Source organism: Erinaceus europaeus, chromosome 13 (assembly GCF_950295315.1).
Source record: "Erinaceus europaeus chromosome 13, mEriEur2.1, whole genome shotgun sequence".
NCBI classification, from domain to species: Eukaryota; Metazoa; Chordata; class Mammalia; order Eulipotyphla; family Erinaceidae; genus Erinaceus; species Erinaceus europaeus.
Genome location: NC_080174.1, coordinates 44837864 through 44855714, shown reverse-complemented (window position 1 = coordinate 44855714; position 17851 = coordinate 44837864). Strand labels below are relative to the sequence as shown.

The 17851-nt window shown below is 49.4% G+C and overlaps 1 protein-coding gene across 4 annotated transcripts in view; it reads right to left on the bottom strand.

Moving 5' to 3' along the window:
* Window positions 1-6450: 6450 nt before the first annotated feature.
* PTPRU (protein tyrosine phosphatase receptor type U) overlaps window positions 6451-17851 on the bottom strand; it is a 120698-nt gene continuing 109297 nt past the window's right edge. For all 4 annotated transcript variants that reach the window (XM_016187859.2, XM_007522443.3, XM_016187861.2 and 1 more), the window contains 6 exons: window positions 13980-14153; window positions 11582-11722; window positions 9622-9747; window positions 9333-9490; window positions 7892-8027; window positions 6451-7658 (listed from right to left, as the gene is read on the bottom strand). In XM_016187859.2, the coding sequence (XP_016043345.1) occupies window positions 7596-7658; window positions 7892-8027; window positions 9333-9490; window positions 9622-9747; window positions 11582-11722; window positions 13980-14153 (798 nt within the window). In that variant the 3' untranslated portion in view covers window positions 6451-7595. The remainder of the gene's footprint in view (window positions 7659-7891; window positions 8028-9332; window positions 9491-9621; window positions 9748-11581; window positions 11723-13979; window positions 14154-17851) is intronic.

Sequence of the window (17851 nt, the reverse complement as noted above, 5' to 3'; positions counted from 1 at the left end):
TAGTGACTAGTCATTTCATCCGAGTTCATGTCTCAAGATCTCATTCTTTCCTAATTTGTATCCAAAATCTCACCTGAGGTATTTGGGAATGCTGTAAAATTAACTGACATTTAACTTCTGCAGCCCACAAAGATTTTTGTGCTTGGTTTTTGGGAATATCAGCGTTGTTAATACATGAAATAAGAGATTACTCTAACAGTGCCATGAAAGCCTTGTGATTCTCAAACCGTGATTTGAGTCAAGAAGTTCTGTGGCTGGAACATTTATTTTTTCTTTCTAGGAAGAGCTCCAACTCATTCAAAAATCCATCTCACACCACAGTCCTTGCAGAAATAATTACCGATGTGATGGTCAAGTACAGCAGTCACTTGGACTCACAAGACACTATCTTCACTTGGCATTATATCAAAGCCCATCATGGGTGATAGCATAATTACAGTGCCACGGTGCTGAGGATTAATACCATCCCATGTCCTATTAGCAAGGAGCTCAGCACTATGCTCAAACCCAATTGAAAACCTTCTTTGAGGCTCTATTCTTCTGATTCTACCTCTGCTCCCAGTTCTATATTTCAGATCTAGCCAGGAGATGGAGTTTATAGCTCATTACATATTGAACATGTAAATGTTAATATATAAAAAACGCTAACTGGCAAAAGATGGTTCATTACTTACAAGGATAAAAGAAGAGACTCCAGGGGACCCAGAGTCAGGGAGAAAAAAAAGGGGGGGGAGAGGGATAATTCTGCAATAAAAGCAACTGCAGTGTGCAGAGTGGGGGAGAATGAATAATGAAACCACTAAGGACCGAGGATAAAGACCTACCCTAAGGCTGAGATGGAGACCGTTTCAACAAGGGGTGAGACCACAGGAACATGTAGCCTTCGGAAGCTAAGAACCTTGGCAGAAAATGTGGAAGATTCTGTTCTGATCTGTAGGAGATTCTGGAGAGTAATCTTCTGCCAGGGCAAGTGAGGTCTTGACTACTTTGCCAAAGTAAAATTCCTTTTTAGTTTTTCTGTTTTTCAATACGGAAGCAGGACTAGAACCTGGGAGAGAAATACCTTCCTGCTATCATCACCTTGTAGCACCCCTCTAGTGCCCTCTATTGACAAAGCCTAACAAGGCTCCAGCAAAGCTATGAGAAAAGTTTACGGGGTGCCCCTCCAGGATTCCAAAGCAAGGCGAAGAAGGGTGTGTTTGGATATCAAAACAATAAATCAGTCACTGGTAGGATGCAAATAAACCCTCATGCCTAAGGCTCTGAGGTCCCTGGTTCAATCCCCCCCACACACACACTACCATGATAAGCCCATAAGCCAGACCTGAGCAGTGAGTGCTCTGGTAAAAAATTAATTAATTACTTAAAATAAATAGCACTGATAGTGAGGTGGACATGGAATAGGACAATATATTTACCAGAAAAAGGGGGTAAATATATTTATTTGCTGTTTGTGGGAGAGAGGTAGGCATGTTCTGGAGCCCTGGGGCTTCATTTCTGCTTGTAGTCGTCTTTGAAAAAGGAGAATGCATTCACAGAATAAACACAGCTCAGGGAAGCCACATTACTCAGCTTTCAAATGAACAGAAAATAAAATTTCTGGACAGGTTCCCTACCTCTTCCCACCTCTGGGAGTAAGTAGGAAGTTAGTTGAGATGCATTTCATTTCCCTTCAAGAGGCTTTCTCAGCTCTTGAGCTCCTGCTGACTCAGGCTACCCCCACCAACTGCATATTTAACGGGCATTCAAACATCCATTTGGCAGCATTTTCAGCACTCAGTGTGAGCACAGGGGGAGCTGGGGAGGGGCTGTTTGACCATGAGTCTAAGTTCAGCCTGTTTATAGATGTCTGCAGCTGAGCCTGGCTTGAGTAAATGTTGAGAGGACAGACTGGTTCGTGAGCAACAGAAGTAGGCAGTAGTTGGTGTGGCTCAGGTTTGGATTTGCCACTATTTTCATGAAGGTTACAAGAGCAATATCTTTGGAGTCAAGAGACATGGGTTCTAATCCTGTCTTGATTTTTTTCCAGCTGTGTGACCTTAAGCAATTCTCCTCTGCTGTTTCTCTGTCTATCTAAAGGCTTTGGTGCAGGCCAGGTAGTGGCTCACCAGATACATGTTCTCATGCATGTGGACCCAAGTTCAAGCCTCCCACTCCTACCTATGGGGGGAAGATTCTCAAGCAGTGGAGCAGTGTTGCAGGTGACTCTTTTTTCTGTCTCTCCTTTTCTCTCTTCCTTTCTAGTTCTGTATCTCAATCGGAAAGAAAGGAAAAGGAGGGGGGAGGTTGGCCAGAGAGAATAGTGGAGTTGTGCAGGCACCTGGCCCCAGTGATAACTCTGGTAACAAAACATAAACACAAAAGGCTTAGATAATATCTTCCTCTCGGGATTGCTGGGGAAATTAGGGAAAATATGTACAATGAGTTTAATGCAATGGCTTGCCAGGGTGGGTGCTATCAGGTCAAAGCTCAGACCATGCCCAAACTTTACCAATCTCAGAAAGTAGATGCTGGGGACCAAGTGGTGGCATACCTGGTTAAGTACACACATTACTGAGCACAAGGACCCAGGTTCAAGTCCCTGGTGATACAGTGCTATAGGTGTCTCTCTGTCTCTCTCCCTCCCCTCTCAATTTCTCTCTGTCTCTATCCAATAATAAATAAATAAATAAAGCAGATCTTAAATCAATGGCCTGACACAACAGAGCAATGTTAGCCCCATGGTCAAGGGGGATGCAAAGTGGATGCTGCCCTGCTTGGCATGAGCTCCCAGAGAATGCTGAGTTCCACCTCCTCACTGAACTGATCAGGAGCGAAGCCTCAGAGAAGACAGATGCTCAAGACCCACAGTGTGGTAGGGGCAGAGCCAGCATTGGAGCCTAGCCCCATGGAGTCAAGCCATATGACCATCTGGAAGGCTAAAAATAATGTGCTGAAGAGTGTGGGCTCTGGAGGAAGGCAGTTTGCACCAAGTCTGCACCATTCATTCAAAAAACCTTGACGTGGGCCATGCACTGTGTTCAATGCAGGGGAAACGGTCTGGTGGGGGAGATAATGAACTGCCAAGCTAATCAACCCCTGCCAGGGAACCAGGGTGAGCACAGGGCAGAGCCTGAGAGTGACAGGGACAGGGCAGGATCTTCAAGGAGCACCTATCCAGGGGAAGCCACATGAGTGGGACCCCAACACCAGGAAAGAGCTAGCCATGCAGATGACGAGGAGTCCAGGCAGAGCAGGCAATAACAAAGACAGCAAGTGAGGTAGAGAGCAAATGAATGAGCAGGAAAGCCACACAGAGAGAGGACAGAGGCCACAATGGCAGTGCAGGTCAGAGCCAGGAGCTCCATTTCACTCCAGAGCGCCCGAATCCACTGCAGCATCTGCACAGGCCAGCAAGATAGCACGTCCCATTCATGACACATGGTCACTCTGGCCACTGCTGTCTAAGAGGCACTTGTGATGCTGGCCCTGTGATGCTGGGCACAGGTCCTGGGCTCTCTGAGCTTGCAACTGCTCCCCCAGTGGGGATGGCAGCAGCACCCAGCTCAGGTCAGCAGGACTGGCCTTGTCATTCTGCCCCGTGTGGTTGGTGGCAAAGGAGGCTCTGCTGTTCACATCCCACAGCCCCCCAGCCCATCCACACAGCAGCCCAGCTCCCACTGCTATGGGGGAGACGGGAAGGCACCACACTGTGCTTTCTGCCCCACTTCCTGGAGGACGCAGGAAGGTCAGGCCAGCCTCAGCAGCCCCAGGAGAAGGAGGCTCAGACCCGCTCTCTGCCCTGCTCTCTATCCTGCTCGCTGCCATATCTCCAGGCACATTGTGCTCGTGCAGATATCCCTGTTTCAGTGCTGCCCTCGGCTGTGGAGTGTCAACTGAGCACCTCCCATTGGGGCAGCCGGCAGGGCCCAGCGACTGGGCAGCCAGTCCCCATGTTCAGTTAGGGCCTGGCAAGTGACCTCAGGTCCATCACTGTCCCAGCAGCTCCTCTTGAGGACTCAGGATACACAATGTGTCCCAGGCAGCACCAACAGTGAGGTCCTGAGAGGTAATAATTGCCTTGACTGACTCCTGCAGCCAGATCGGTTTGACAGAAAAAAACTAATTTAGCTCCTGGCAGCCCCAGGCAGCTGGAAGTGGGAGCATGTAGGGATTCTATTTACTATATGGGGCAGGGAGGAGGGGCCACCCCACACTGTTCGGACCACCAGCCCTGGGCAGCATAATCTTCTAAAGGTCCCACCTGCCTTGTGCCAAGCACCTCCACCCTGGACATATTTCATGGAATTTGAAAACTGTTGTGCCAGTTGTAGATCACCCACAGACTCCCATCAAGGGACCCGCTGAAATCTGACCCCTCCCAGACTGGCTGTGGAGCAGAGTGGTTAGAAACTCAGGCATTGAAGTCAGTGTAACTATGGATTCAAGACTGAGTTCTGTCACATAATGCCCATGGCTCTCGGTGAGGGGCCTGCTCCCTCTGCCCACCTCCCCAGCCCCACTGGGCACTACCTGGAAGGTAGTGACATCATCTTCATCACCAAGGGACATGGTATGTGACAAGACAGCCCTCACTGAGGGACATTAATGTCCCAGGGGCTATGCCAGCTCTTCTGAGACAGTCTCTAGACATCACAACCAGCCCTACAGCAGGCATATGGATTTTTCTAGGCTAGGAGTGCTTCAGAGCTTGAGGAATGTCTCCATCTAGTTGGATATGGAGATGGGGTGGTTCTGATGGCTGACAATCTTCTTTCCCAGCTCCTCTGAAGAGCCATATAGACAAACAGAAATATACTCCCACCTTCCTCTTCTTCCTCATTCCAACACTTCATTATCCCGGGGTTCAAAGAGGAACTCTCTTCTGGATAAATGAATAAAACAAGATGAACAGAAACAAAACAAACAAAAAACAAAAGTACTTCCTGGGCAGGGGTAGATAGCATAATGGTTGTGCAAACAGACTATCATGCCTGAGGCTTCAAAGTCCCAGGTTCAATCCCCTGCACCACCATAAACCAGAGCTGATCAGTATTCTGATAATCTGGTAAAAAAAAAAAAAAAATACTTCCTGTCCTTGAGGGGCTCAGAATTTTAAGGGGCAATAAGTAAAGCTGCATCCACATTGCCTAGAACATATGTCTCAGTTAACCTTTACTGCATAACAAAAAGTCCTAAAGCTTACTGCCTGAAAAGAATAATCTATTATCTTCCCCTTCTTCTTCTTCTAGCGTTATCTTCCCCTATTCTGGGAGTTGGTTATGTAGTTTCTCCTAAACATAACCATGCAGCTACATACACTCACTCACCCAACAGCTGGACATGGATTTTACGATTCTTCTCCACGTGGCCTCAGATCTTCTAGTAGGTTAGATAGGCTTCACTACATGGAAGAGTTCCAAGAGTGCAAAAGCTGCAATGCCCCCTTGAGATCTAGGATCTAGAACTCACTTGACATAACTTCGCCATGTCATATTGGTCATATTCACGTCACCTTCTACTCTTTAGCCAATATCAGTGGTACACATTTGTGACTCCTCACATAAGACTGAAGTCAGTGCTGAATGAATGGGGTGGAGTCAAACTGTGTCTCTAACTGAGTGGGACCATAATCACCTAATACACTTTTAATTCAGACTAAAGGACATCAAACTGTGAGGTAGTTAATTTCTTTGACCACTGAGGGAACTGAGGCACTTTTGGTGTGAGAACAGAATCAGCACAAGTCAGTTTTCATATGTAGAAACTGAGGTCTAGAAGGAGAAAGTGTCTTTCCTAGAGCCAGTTGGCAGCAAGACTGTGACAATTAGGAATGATTCAGGGCTACACCAGCCAGCCCACTCTTCTGAATGAACCACACAATCGTCCTCAGAAGAGATGTCTCTCCTCTGTCCCATTTCTGCTATTTCAACTGAATCTTTTCAGCACACTTATCACCACACAAGGCACTTATTCATGACTCCACCTGACCCTAACAGGATTGTGTCCATTCTACTGAAGGGAAACCACAGGCAGGAGGGGGCAAATGCCTCATACCCAGGGTCTTACAGGTAGAGGAGCCTATCTGCCTGACACCAACCTGAACTTCCTGGAGGTTGCCCTCAAAAGAGTTTGGCCTGGCTTGAGGTTCCTAGAGATAAGAGGCAGCTTAGTGGCACTTGAGGGTCTCAGGATCAAGCCTGAGGAAATGCCTCTGACAAGGGCTGGGTGAAGGCAGCAATAGCCCCAGGCCCCTTGGAACTACCTCAGCAGTGAAAGGGCCCTGAGCCATCCCTGCTCCACACCATTATTTGTGGGTGGGAAAACCAAGGCTGGACCACAACCCAGGCCTCAGAGTCCAGGGGCTTTGAGGGGGTGAGGGGTCAGGACCCACCCCTAATGCACTGAGAGGCCTAATGCACCAATGAGCAGGCCTTGGCCAAATGGTTAGACAGACACGGGGCCACTCTGTGGCATTCAGAGAGCACATTTATTTACAAAGCGCTTAACAAACATCCGCTTATGCCTCCCCACAGCCCCCTGCGAGGTAGGTCAGTAGTCATATCTACAGTTTACAGATGGGAAAATTGAGGCACGGAATGGGGGTGTGGCCTGCCCCATTTTAAAGAGACCTTTCCACCCACCCATTAAAAAAAAAAGAAGAAGAAGAAGAAGATGAAAGAAAGCATTGATCCTCCATCCCAAAATCCACTTCCTCCAAACTTCAGAGGTGGCAAGCACTCCTGACCCAGCAGTGCCCCCTCCCCAGTGGGCAGCCAGACCAGCAGCCACAGGGACCTCACCCTCCTGGAGTAGTCATTCAACCATGAAGATTGTCACTGGTGCAGGCTGCACAGGGCCTGTGAGTGAGGCCTGAAAATTATAGGCAGAGGGACTAAATGACTTCATTCTGCAGAAGCTGAGTCAGGCAGGGGAGGGGCCCCACATGGGATGGGGCAGGGATGGGGGGGTCCTAGTTTGGGGAAGCTCAGAGCACACACCAGGGAAGCCAAAGTGGAAGGGGTGGCGAGCACAATATCCCCAGGGTTGCAGGGAGTGACGGGTGGATTAGGGAACTCCAATGGCCCCTAGGGAGGACCAGTCTGACATGCCAACTGGCAAGTGGGAGCAGAACCCAGTCTCCCCAGGACCCTCAGGGGCAGGGCTGATTGAATTCTAGAAGCCAAGCCCCAGTGCCCTCTCAACCCATGTCCAGAGGGAGTCAAGCTGGCGGGCATTCAACTCTGCCAAGGCTGGGACAAGGTCAAAGAGTTTTGGACTACCCACCCCCTACCCCTGGAGCAGGCAGTTCTGAGCGACTGTTACTCTGCCAGGCAGTGCCAGGCAGTGCCAGGCCTTTTGGTATAAACCTGCAAAACCGAAAGAGGCGGAGCTGGGCTAGGCTTGCTAAGCTCCTTCTGGCCCTCTGCCAGCCCACCCGACATGGTGAAGGGCCTTGCCCAGGGCAAAGGGCACTAAGATGGCCCAGCACCCACTCCAGTGATTGCCCTGTGGAAGCTACGGTGGAGCAAGTTGGGCACACAGGTCATCCTCGTCGGTCCAGGATGGCATGCCTGGCCCTGAGCGTGCAGTGGGTGCCCCAGGCTGGGGCCCTGCTATCTTGACTCAAGTCCATCCAGGTACTCCAGGGCCACATCATAGCAAAAGTGGTACTGATCCTGGAGGAAGGAGGAGAAAAGGAATCACCAGTCTGCTCCCTCCCTAGAGCTGGGCTGGAGCAGGGCAAGTGTGAACCCGTAGGGAGGGTGGAGTAGAGGGAAGGCACTACAGGACTGGAGCCCAAGGCCCAATTAGGGGGACCAGACATGAAGCAAGAGTGGGTGCTAATGGGGCTGGCAAGGCATGGAGCAACACTTTGAATGCAGCTGGGCACATCGATGTGGGTCCTCACCAGGGTCTCCACCATATTGGGCTTGTAGTTCCTAAGCGTTTTGGCAGCAAAGAAGACATCCACCAAGTTGTGGCAGCGAATCATCTCCAGGACTGTGGCGCAGGCGCAGAAGGTGCCACTGCGGCCGCCCCCATTTCTGCACAAGAGACAAGAGGTTTGGAGTAGAGCCTGGGAAAAGCCTGGGAGAAGTCAAAGGTGAAGGGCAGGGGCAGAGCCAGGGAGCCTGGAGTGAGCAGCAGGCTGTCAGGATAAGAGGGTGGAGTTAGATGCTCAGAATGGCATCCAAAGTCTTAAGATGGAGCTGATGAAATAGCAAACTTGGACAGTGTACTGATTTGCCATGTGCTCTGCCCAGGTTCAAGACTGGCCCCCACCACATTGAATGCTGTGTCACTGCTCTGGTCACTCTCACTCTTGCTCTGTCTCTACTCTCTGCATCTTAAAATAAATAAATAAATAAATAAATAAATAATAATAATACAAAGCCTAACAGCACTAAGAAGACCTAACCTAGAGAAAAAACAGGCAGCTGAGCTGAAGGAAAGGAGACAGGCACACTCCAAGAGAAAGATGCTGAGGTTCGTCGTGCCTGAGGCTCTGAGGTCTCAGGCTTAATCCCTGGCCAGAAAGCAGAGCTGAGTGGTGCTTCGATTTAAAAAAAAAAAAAAAATCTATGACAAAGAGACAAAGACAGGGCAGAGGAGCATATAATGAGCAAAACCCAGCAAGCAGATGGAAAATGAACATTGAGAGTACTGGCCAGGCTCAGCAACACAGGCCAGAGAAGCAAGTCACACTGACAAGTCCCGCTAGCTAACCCCCACAGACTCCTGCACAGCCTACCCATCCCCCGCCTGTTCCCGATGACTCCAAGCTGTGGGCCTCTTCTCCATAGACAGGGTAAGAACTAGGTGTTTGGCCTCCTTCTTGAGAGGACTCTTTCTACAAGAGCACATCCCCAATCCTGGGGCCTGGGGCCTGGGATCCCTCTCCTGACATCCAGTTTGCCTCCCCTGGCATGGGGTAAAGTCAGTAATAGTTGCATGCAGGAAAATGTGAGGGGGTAAAGGAAAGACTATACCCAGACATGAATGAATAAATAAATACGTGAATGGGAGCTTGTCGATAAATGAATGGGGAAAAGCTGCATGCAGCCAAGACTGAAATTCCATTGGCTGAAAAGGTGTACTACCATAACATGGGGTAGTATAAAGACACAGGACTCTTGAACTAAAATAGCAAAGCCAAACATCACATGGAGGAGATGGGGATGAGGCTACATCCTGGAAGCCCAGCAGGTTCTCCAGCAAAGGCAGGTCCAGCCTCACTCGGCAGGGCAGAGTCCAGGTCATGCCACTTGGTGCCATCCCTGAGGCCCTCTTTCACACTGGATCTCTGTTTCCTGACCCTCAGCCTGAGCTGGGGCAAGGCTGGCACTCACAGGCAGTGCACGACAGTGCGGCCATCCCCGCTCTCCGCCTGCCACTTGTCCACCTCAGCCAGCAGGTGCAAGAAAGCTTTCCTGGAGTCGGGCGTGTCCCGGTAAGCAGACCAACGCAGGAACTGGAAGTGCCGCACCAGCAGATGACCCTCCTGCAGCTGTGGGTGTGGGCAGTCAGACAGGGGGACATGCGCACCAGTGTGACCAGGTGTCCTGACCACCTCAAAGGTCATCAAGCAACTAACTGGTTGCCCTCCAGCCACAGTCTAGGGGCTCCCAGATCACTCACCCGGGAGATGTTCTGCACCCGGAAGACACGGGCCACCAAGTCTTCATCTGCTGTGCCTGACACAAACTCTACCTCCATGAGGCCGTACTGCTGGCGGCCTGGCTCAGGCCAGTACTGCAGGCATGGCTGGAGACATGGACACAGAAGAATGGGCAGATGAGCTGAGCGGAACAGAGCTGGCCCACCCCTCAGCCTCCACACTGCCCTAGAGCACCCATGCTCCCTGGCCCACCCACCTACCCACTCACCTTCAGAGCACCCCACCCTCCACCAACCACTCATCAGATGACAGGGCACAGAGGCACAGAGGTACTCAGGTGAGCCAAGGCAAACTCTTCACAGGTGCTGACACTGTTGAGTGGCTGCAAGGCTACAGCAAGCTTGCTCACACACACACACACACACACACACACTCACCTACTACACACAACTGCTTTTTTCAGGGGCAGGCCTCAGCTCACACCCACCCACCCAGAACCCCACCCTGGACTTCTCTCCTGCTGCTTCGGCCATCCAGCACCAGCCTACAGTGTCTCTGCTGGTGCTGTACATCTCAGCATCCTACTCCGATCACAGACTTAAGACAGCGGAGGCTCAGAGTATGCCTAAAGCACACACTTACAAGTCCTCCTGGCTTGGAGGTCCAGAGCCTCAGCTTCCAGTCTTGGCTCTGCCCAGAGCCCAGGCAGAGCTCTTCCTTTCTCTGAACCCCAGTCTCTCCCTCTGTGAAAGGATCCCCAAGTTCCTCCCACCTGCTTCCCTCTTTGACCAAACCCTAGAAGAGAACACAATTGATGCCTGGGGTCCTGGTAACTCCTTGCCTTCAGGCTTTTGCACATGCTGTACTTCTTCACCTGCCTTTCCTTCACACCTCAGTCCAGATCGCCCTCCTCCAACAAGCCTTCCCTCCCTCCCTGACTCCGCTGTGTCCCTGTGCCAAATCTGTGATACCCTTTCCCCTCTGTGCCATTACTCTTGGTCTTTATACCTTCTTCTTCCTAGACTGTAAGGCACCAGAAGGGGATGTGTGTCTATATTATCCCTACTGCCCAACACTGCAGCCCATGGAAAAGGTGGCTGAATGAATGCAGAAATGAGTAACCAGTGAATCTGATCATGCGAGTCACTCTGGGTTCCTGTCCCCAGCAAGGGTGGGCTTCCTGCTTCCCTCTAGTTCCCCACCAACAGGCTGGAGTCCATCACCTCACAGAGCTTGCTCATTTATACCTAGTGACTGACTCATTAACAAGTCTCCAGGGGGCCATTAGGAGGCCATCATGTTCATGTTTACAGCAAATCCTGAGCTCAAAGACCCAGGGCTGGAAGGCTAGGTATCCATACTTCATGGAAGGCCCAGCTCTGGAAGCCCCAGAAAGAAAGGGGCAAGTGCTGGGCCAACTGTGCCTGTGGTGGAGTACCTGCAGTGTGCCAGACATCCTGCCTCCCTCAGGGTCCTGAAACAGCCACAGGGGACAGGGAGTTGCGGTGCTCCCCTTCTAAAGAGAAGAAACTGAGACCCCAGAAGACAAATACACTTGCTAGAGACAAGTCAGAAAACAAGAATACTTCAAAGGCCCCCAGAAGGAGCTGTGCAGTCAAGAGACAGTCAACAGAGTTGGTGGCAGGAGATAGTCTGGGGTGGAGACACAACACTGCCATTCCCTTCCTATGTGGCCTTGGGGAAGTTGCTTCAGATTTCTGGGTCTTAATTTTCGCCCTCAGTGTCCCTAAGCAGAGTTGGTCTACTACAAGTGCTCAATAAAGACAACTGTTTGCCTTCTGTCTCACGACCTTCCTCTGACAGATGGCCAGTCTCTAGGAGAGGTGTGACCCCACAAAGGTCACTCAGTAAGCAGGTGGCAGAACTGGTCCCCACACCCCTGACTTTCAGGCTGTGCTCCTGAGAACACTGGGGCTCTGGGCAGCAGGCAGCCAGCCTAGCCTTTCAGCAGGGCCTCACCCAGGCAGAGTTGGACTGGTGCAGCTGGTTGAGCATGACGATGGAGGTACAGCCATAGTCGTAGACCAATCTCCAGAAGTCAGGGATGGTGCTCTGCAGCGGGTGCAGGGTCACGATGAAGGCGGCACTCCGGGTGTAGCTCTGTGGGGAGTGAGACTCAGCAGGGTCTGCTCCCTGCTCCAGTCAAGGCCTGAGCCATGAGCAGGGCCCGTTCTCCCTTCCTGCTCACCATGGTTTGTGCCACAGGGCCAGGGTATCTCCAGTGGCACACCGGGAACCCTCAGGTCTCTAGTATCTAAGACTTTTAGAGCTAAACAGAAAAAGGCTCCCAATGTGTGCCCAGGGGAACTTAACTGGGAGGAGGCAGAGGCTGCCCTTCTCACTCCCTACTCAGTGCCTTTGCATCTGCCATTCCTGTGGCCTAGAGCAAGTCTCCCAAATGTTCGCACAGCTCTCTTTTTCACTTCTTTCTGGTCTCTAGTTGACTATTACCTCTTCAAAGAGGCGTTTCTTGCCTTACTAAAATTATCCATACCTACACCCTAAGTCCACATTAAATGTTGTATCTGCCTGGTTGGTTTTTGTGGAAATTACAAGGCATTCTAGTGTCTTACTTATTTGCCGATTATTTCGGTCAAACTCCACCCACCCACAAATCAATCTCTAGAGTGCCTTCAACTTCATGGTGAAGGAAGGGTCTGAGACCAATGCAGGGCCCACAGCTGTGACAGAGTCTCTCTGCTACCCCTTCCAACCTTATCCTGCCAGGTGGACTGGCACTGGTCTTCCCCAGTCACAAGCCCTTCCTGGTGTCCTGCCATGCCCACATGCCCCCTTGTTCAGAGAGCACCCAAAATATACCCTCGCTGGACAATCCAAGAACCATGGCCAGCCTCCTGGCTCCCTGGCTCATCAGCCAATGGCACCTGCATTGTCGGGATCAGTTGTCTGAGGTAGCAAGGACCCTACAGAAGCTTCTCTAGCTGAAAGGTCATTCCTACCACAGCTAGGGAGCCACTCCCAGCCTGGCCCTCCCAGCACAGAAACTGTAAGAACTTCCTATTGCTCTTTAATGTGCTCAGGGCACACAGCTGCCAGAGAGTGGTCTGGGAGGGAGAGTACCTGTTCCAAGGTTCCTATCCCAAACTCTCCAGAACTCTATGTCACCTCTCCAGGACCCTGCCATTCATCAGTCACCCCCAGGCCTATGTACACCCACACTCACACATGGGCCACCAGGCTGAGTGACAGAGGTTGGCAGGCCCTCTGCCATAGTTTCCTTCCATAGCTGGGGCTGTTTGCCTTCCATCAGCACCAGGAAACCCCTGAGAAGCAAAAGTGGGGCTCTCTCTCCAGAGACCTGACTATCCCCATAAAGGGTCTTTGAATAGGACTAGACCAGGAAAGGTCTATCTCTCTCATAACTGCTATGGGGGAACCTCCTTCTCTCTCCACTGCTCTTCTCTCTGTGTGACATGCCTGGTCTTGACCCCCTTCATTCACTCCACGTGAGGGTGAGCTCAGGACGAGGACCCCCTCCTCTCCTTCCCGAGGTCAGCCTAACCTGTGTGTGTGTTCTTGCAGGCAGGGAGCAACCACCCCTGCTGGGGAGGGGAGGCCTGCATTTGCACCACTGCATTCGGGAAGGAGTCTACCTGAGCCACCAGCCACTGAGCCACATAAGGAAAATCACATTCTCCCGCTAGAACGAATGTTGTTTGTTTGTTTGTTTGGTTGGTTGGTTGGTTTCTTTCTTCACATTACATAATAGTTCAGTTTCTACCATTCTGTCTTATATACTCTCTTAAACTCTCTGCTGGTTCCAACTTGGGAGAGGAACAGGGATATGCTCATAGGCCCGTCTCCCTTCCTGGGTGGGCCCAGTAAAGGAGATGGACCCCCTCCCCCAGGATAGTGGAAGAGATAGAGGCATCTAATGGTTCCTGAGCCCTCTGACCATGGTGGGGGGAGCCAGGAAACAAGTCACTGTTCCAAACCAGGTCATGCTTTGGATGCCAGCACAGTAACCCCAGGATAAACTATCTTGACTCCAGATATCATGCATACCTCAAGAACCTTCATTCTGAGTCTTCAAACCTGAGTCACTTCTCCTACCTCAGGCTCTGATGGGCATGGACACAGCCCTACTTGAGTTCCACCACCCAGGCTCCCACTCAAACCAAAGGGAACCACTGGCTTAGAAGCCCTGAAGTAAAAATCATCAGGGGTAGGAGTGCCACCTCAAGAGTTTGATCCCCAGGGTAGGGGGTCCCTCCAGTCAGAGCCCTCAGCTCTGCTTCATAGGCCCCAAACAGTTGAGAGATGGGCACATGGTGCTTCCCAGATGCCACTGGGTTGGGGAGCCCCAGAGCTCACCACACCCCACCCCAGCCCTCACATCAGTCAGGGCTGCGTTGATGTAGTTGTTAGGGTCCCCATCGGTAGAGATGAGGAAGGGCAGGCATCGGTCAGGGGGCAGGACATCCATGCTGCGGTTCTTGTCTCTGTTCCGGGGCAGCAAAGCGATACTGCACTCCTCCACATCCAATGGCGGTGTGACTGAGTTCAGTGTCTACACAGGGTGGGAAGAAGAATGGGGGGTAAGGTGAGGTCCAGTGTTTGCTGAGCCTCCTCATAGCTCCATGAAGAACACTGAACTGGGTTGTTAAGCCCATTTTATGGCTGAAGAAACTGAGGTCTGGAGAGAAGGGAGCAAGAGCAGGGACCCTGGATCCCCATCTCCAAGCCTTGGGCCAACCACTAAGTCGGACACAGGCAGGACTCAATGCACAGATGGTGCAATGAGAAGCATGACCAGAATCACGGCCCTGTCTGAGCAAATACAACTCAAGAGTAATGATGCCATGGTAGGACAGGGACACTGGGTTATTTCCTCCACTGTCTAGCCTCCTGCCCCATGCATTCTGATCCATGGGGTCCAAGGTCTTTTTCCAATTCTCAGGGGTCCCCAACAATGATGTTCAGTCTCTCATGGACCCAGATTGTGACATGCTACAGGAATTACAGCTGACTTTCCTGAGACATCACTTTGTGCTGACTCAGATATATCTGGCATGTTCCATCCCACCAAACCTTTGCAGAAACCAGGGGCAGAGAGGACATCAGGGTCTCTGTCCCCCAGTGACCAGGCTCCAAATTCTCTGGAGAGCCAGCCTCCTCCAGCTTGGTCACAACACATGGTGAAGCCACACCACACTCAGAGCTGGGCTTGAGCCATCAACACATTGAAGGACACATAGTGGTGCTCTGTCTCTCTATTTCTATCTGAAAAAAAAAATCTGTCTGGAGGGGTAAAGAAAGAAAAATAAAAAGGAAAGAAAGAAAAGAGAGAAAGAAGAAAGGAAAGAAAGAGGTGTTTCTCTCCTCTCCTCTCGAAGGTCAACTAGAAATACCAAAGGAGACCACAACAAGGCAGGACTAGAACAACTTCAGGAACCCACCAAAGCATCAGTCAGTGCAAACATGTGTGGCTCATGGACAGGGAGGAGCCTAAGGAGAGATTAAGCAGCTGGTATCAGTCCAGAAGTTTACCAGTTGAGGCACCACCTCCAGTCTGTTTTACTAACAAAAAGACTGCTGCAGGGAGGAGAGGACTACCCTAAGACTCACCAAATGCAACTGTGAGTCTCCATTGCTACTGCCCTCAGAGTCTAGAGCAGCAGCGGGGAGGCCCTGTGCTGACATCTGGGAACAGAGAACTGACCAGGAAACTCAGGAGAAGAGCTACATCTCAGTGGCCTAGCAGTGGGGCTGTATAGTGGGAGCCTCTCCATATTGTTCTCCTGATGAGAACATAGTGAATCATTACCTCAGAACCTACAGACTATAAATGTCCCGGGACTTGTTTAGAAACTCATAGGGCCCAGCAGTGCTGCCTGGTTAGGCAAAGAAGCTGAATTGAGCCCAGAGCTTTGGATCCTTAAGGTGTGAAAGTCTCTTTGCATGACCACTGTACAATCTCTCCTCCGCCTATCTCTTGGTCAGGAGTGAGTGATTAAGCTAAGAAGCCTATTTATAGTTTAAAAGCCCTCAGGCTCCCATAGCCTATGGGGAAGTAAAAGAACAAAAGCGGCTTTTAACAGCCTCTGTGCTCAAACTCAGGGATTGAAATAATATTGAAAAACTTTTAATTTCCATAACTGTGAAGTCTTTAAGTACCTTACATAGACACAAGTCAATCCAGGCAAGAGTGATCAGTAATTTGAAAAGTACTGAGAGAGGGACCTCATAACATACTATATAGAATGGTTAAACCAACAAAAAGAAGTATTGGAGAAATGAACCAGGACAACAGTCCAGCTAAAAGCCCCCCAAAGGGTGAACCACAAAATAGTGAGGTCAACAGACAAATGCTTGTTAAGGAAATAGTCACAGGAGTAAGTAAAGAGTATGAAAGAATTGTCATCAGAAATGTAGAAACAACAAATGAGACTCTGGAAGAAAACACTAATTATCTCAAGGTTATTAGAGAGCTGAAAGCTGAAATAGCTGAGCTAAGTACACAACTAGCTGAACAAGCTAAAACAGTACCAGAACAGGGTAACAAAATAGATGAACTCCAGAAAACAGTAGAGGGGAGAGAAAATAGAATAAATGAGGCTGAAGACAAACTTATCAAGATCAAGGACGAATTAGAGACAACTAAAAAAGAAGTAAGAGATCTCAAAAAGAGATTAAGAGATGCTGAAATCAACAACAGAGACCTATGGGATGACTTCAAAAGAAATAATATATGCATTATTGGCTTACCAGAGAAAGAAAGAGAGGGAGGGGAAGAAAGCATTCTTCAGAATATAACAGCTGAGAATTTCTCTAGTCTAGATAACATAAGAGACATAAAGGATCAAGAAGCCCAGAAGGTCCCAAACAGAATTAACCCAGACTTAAACACACCAAGGCACATCATATTTAGAAATGGAAAGGAATAAGGATAAAGAAATTATCTTGAATGCTGCTAGAGAAAAAACAAAGAGTCACCTACAAAGTAAAACCCACAAGATTAGCAGCAGATTTCTCCACACAAACACTACAGGCCAGAAGAGAATGGCAAGATATCTATCAAGTGCTCAATGAGAAAGGCTTTCAACCAAGATTTCTGTATCCTGCTAGACTGTCATTCAGACTAGATGGAGGCATAAAAACCTTCTCAGACAAGCAACAGTTGAAAGAATAAACTATCACGAAGCCTGCCCTGAAAGAAGTTCTGAAGGGTCTACTATAAATAGTCAGACCACCATAAATATGTCATATATCAGAACACTCTAAAAATCTATAAGAATGGCATTAAGATATCTTCAATCTATAATATCAATACATATCAATGGCCTGAATTCACCTATTAAAAAGCACAGAGTAAGGGGTCAGGCGGTGGCGCAGTGGGTTAAGTGCATGTGGCGCAAAGCGCAAGGACCAGTGTAAGGATCCCAGTTCGAGCCCCCGGCTCCCCACCTGCAGAGGAGTCGCTTCACAGGTGGTAAAGCAGGTCTGCAGGTGTCTGCCTTTCTCTCCCCCTCTTTGTCTTCTCCTCCTCTCTCCATTTCTCTTGTCCTATCCAACAATGAACAACATCAACCATGGTAATAATGATAACCACAACGAGGGTACAACAATAAGGGCAACAAAAGGGGGAAAAAATGGCCTCCAGGAGTGGTGGATTCATGGTGCAGGCACCAAGTCCAGCAATAACCCTGGAGGAAAAAAAAAAAAAAAAAAAGCACAGAGTAGGAAGATGGACTCGAAAACACAATTCAACAATATACTGTCTACAGGAAACCAACCTAACTCAACAAGACAAACACAGACTCAAAGTGAAAGTATGGAAAACTATCATACAAGCCAATGACCCACATAAAAGGGCAGGAACAGCTATTAACATATCTGACATAATAGACTTTAAGATAAATAAAATTTTAAAAGGTAGGAATGGACACTACTTAATGCTCAGAGGATCAGTCAATCAAGAGGACTTAACAATTATTAACATCTATGCACCCAAGGAGAAGCCATCTAAACACATCAAACACCTACTGAAAGAGCTATAGCAATGTATTAACAGCAACACAGTAATAGTAAAGGACTTCAATACCCCACTGTCTCAACTTGAGAGATCATCCAGGCAGAAAATCAATAAAGAAATGAGGGAGATAAATTAGGAGATAGATACACTAGAACTATTGGACATTTTCAGAATCATTCACCCCAAGAAACTGGAATAACATTCTACTCAAGTCCACATGGGTCATTCTCAAG